Source organism: Solanum dulcamara, chromosome 12 (genome assembly GCF_947179165.1).
Source record: "Solanum dulcamara chromosome 12, daSolDulc1.2, whole genome shotgun sequence".
NCBI classification, from domain to species: domain Eukaryota; kingdom Viridiplantae; phylum Streptophyta; class Magnoliopsida; order Solanales; family Solanaceae; genus Solanum; species Solanum dulcamara.
Window position 1 is genome coordinate 59,939,082 of NC_077248.1, and position 2,423 is coordinate 59,941,504.

The window sequence follows — 2,423 nt, forward strand, 5'->3', positions numbered from 1 at the left end:
CATGATACATCTGCATTTATGTATCAGATTCTACTACTTCAGATAATGTTGTTTTCTATTAGTTTCTCATGTATCTACGATTAATGTTTCTGATACATCATGTTTATGTATCAGAATTATCATATATCAATTATTCACTTGTTTTTCGATAAGCAACCAATCTTTTTTGCAGTATTGATGCTCCAACATTGTGCTATCTCAACATGAAATGGAATCTATTGTCATTCATGGCAGTCAACATCAACCTGAAGCTTCTACATCAATTGTAAAGTTCAATTTCAAAAAACCTCATGAAGTCCCCGGATTTGAGGACTTTTCAACAACACCACCCACAGAATTATTAAAAAGATCCAGTCATGTCACTGATACATCTTCTCCACCTCCTTCCAAAAAAATGAAGATTACCCCTGCTAAAGAGCCAATTCAAGTAGAAACAACCAACATGCATAAGGATGTCATACCACCAAATGAATCAGAAAAGCATGTTTCTCTTGACAATGTACTAGTGGCGAAGTCAGCGGTAGGAGGTGAATCTTCCGGTCATTCGGAGCAAATTATTCATATGCAATTCAAAGCATTGAAGAAGTCCATAAAGAAGTCTTTAAAGAGATACGTAAGTTATTACTTTAAGATGTATCACATACAATATACTTTTAATTAATTGATACATTCTGATTTTTCATATAACTCTATCAAGGTTGACCAGAAGTTCAAGCGTTTGGAGAATAAAATTAATTCGAATCATATTGATCTTTTGAAAGCCATCGACAGTATAGCGAACCGAATGACTGGCACATCATCTCAACTTAAAATAGATGATTTTGATCAAATATTTCATGTGGTGGAACAACAACAAGCACCTACTGGATTGGAGGAGCACAATTTTGCAAATAAATCTGATCCACCCCAAGCAAATGACCAATCTAATGTCCAGGAAGATATTAAGGTACATACATCACGTAATATTTGATATTTATACTTTTAAACTTCTGGATACATTTCATTTTCATGTATCATATGTAAATGTTATTATATTTTCAGGGACCTGAACCATCCACCATGATAAAATAGGTGGACAATATATTAGAACAAAACATTTTATCAGATATTCCAGAATCATTTGATCAGCACGTTTCTTCTGATACATTAAAGGTAATGTATCAGAAATAAATTGATGACCAATCTGATGTTATATATATATTGTATAAGCTCAACCTCTTTAAATATATAGATATTTGAACATTTCGTACATATATATCATAAGTAAATGTTATTATGTTTCCAAGAAGATGATCCGTCCATCAATATACAAAAGATAGATGATGTATCAGAACAAACATTATAGCAGATGATGTAGAATCATTTGATCAGCATATGTCATCAGATACATTAAAAGTAATGTATCAGTATAAAATTTGATTAAGGTAATATATCATATCAGCAGTTTTTTTCTTAAGTAATTGTTTTTTAAACATTTGTAGGAACCAGAAACATTCATTATTACACCATAATTGAAGAATGAATCAGCACACCAAATGAAACCACAAAGAGCAGATATTGTTCAGCTTATTGCTGATTCTGATACATTACAGGTAATGTATCAGATACATTATTGAGATAAAGTCAACATTAATAAGTTTTGTAATGACGTTATACATTACATGTAGAACACTATAGAGAAAGATGGAAGAGTAGTCGTTGATAAAACTGACAAAGTAGAAGAGCAAGTTGAGGAGATTGAAAAAGAAAAAATCAAACCAAGCACATCGGAATCTAATACTTCAACACCATTTTCGACCGTAACTCTGGATGTGATAGATGCTCTAATATACGGACTTCCATTACCAGCCACGCCATTGACCGTTGTTAGTTATGAGCAAGTAGTTCAGGATAAATGTCTATTACGCGATAGCCAGCTACCTACCACTCTTCCATCAAAACCCAATGTATTGTCTGACGATGCGAAGACACCATTTCGAAGAAGTAGGATTCCTTCGAAGATCTTACAATCGCCATATCTTTCAAACTTTGGGTCGAGTGAAAAGGGTAAGGAAAAATTATCATCTGTTATGCATTAGACACACCCTTTTGAAGGTTTTGGTATATGCTATCATCTCTCATCCGAGCTTTTCACAAACTACTTTCAATGGATAGATAAAGGACTACTAAAATCGCATGGCAACAAATAAGTATGATATATACAATTTATATCCATACAAGTTGTGTATTATATTCGTTATATTATTTAAATACAAGCTTCCATTCAGGAAACCGAAGGAGGAACATTACAGATCTAAGTGCTCTTTATTCGGCTTTTAAAAATGCACTTTGTAGTGGCATTTCCTAAAAATAAGAACTGGTTCTACCTAATGTCACAGTCGAACAGATATTGGAATGATGAGGTAAAAATTTCATCATAAAGA

The 2,423-nt window shown here is 32.9% G+C and overlaps 1 protein-coding gene across 1 annotated transcript; it reads left to right on the top strand.

Annotated features, from left to right (window-relative positions):
• Positions 1–208: 208 nt before the first annotated feature.
• Positions 209–2,078, top strand: LOC129875806 (uncharacterized). Its single transcript, XM_055951042.1, has 5 exons — positions 209–613; positions 698–946; positions 1,072–1,152; positions 1,518–1,592; positions 1,668–2,078. Exons 1-5 carry the CDS (start codon positions 209–211, stop codon positions 2,076–2,078), a joined length of 1,221 nt encoding a protein of 406 aa, XP_055807017.1.
• The last annotated feature ends 345 nt before the right edge of the window (positions 2,079–2,423 follow it).

Coding starts and splice junctions, on each gene's coding strand:
- LOC129875806 (XM_055951042.1), top strand. CDS start 209: ATGGAATCTATTGTCATTCATGGCAGTCAACATCAACCTGAAGCTTCT. Junction 947..1,071: donor ATGTCCAGGAAGATATTAAG/GTACATACATCA, acceptor ATGATAAAATAG/GTGGACAATATATTAGAACA. Junction 1,153..1,517: donor TTTCTTCTGATACATTAAAG/GTAATGTATCAG, acceptor CCATAATTGAAG/AATGAATCAGCACACCAAAT.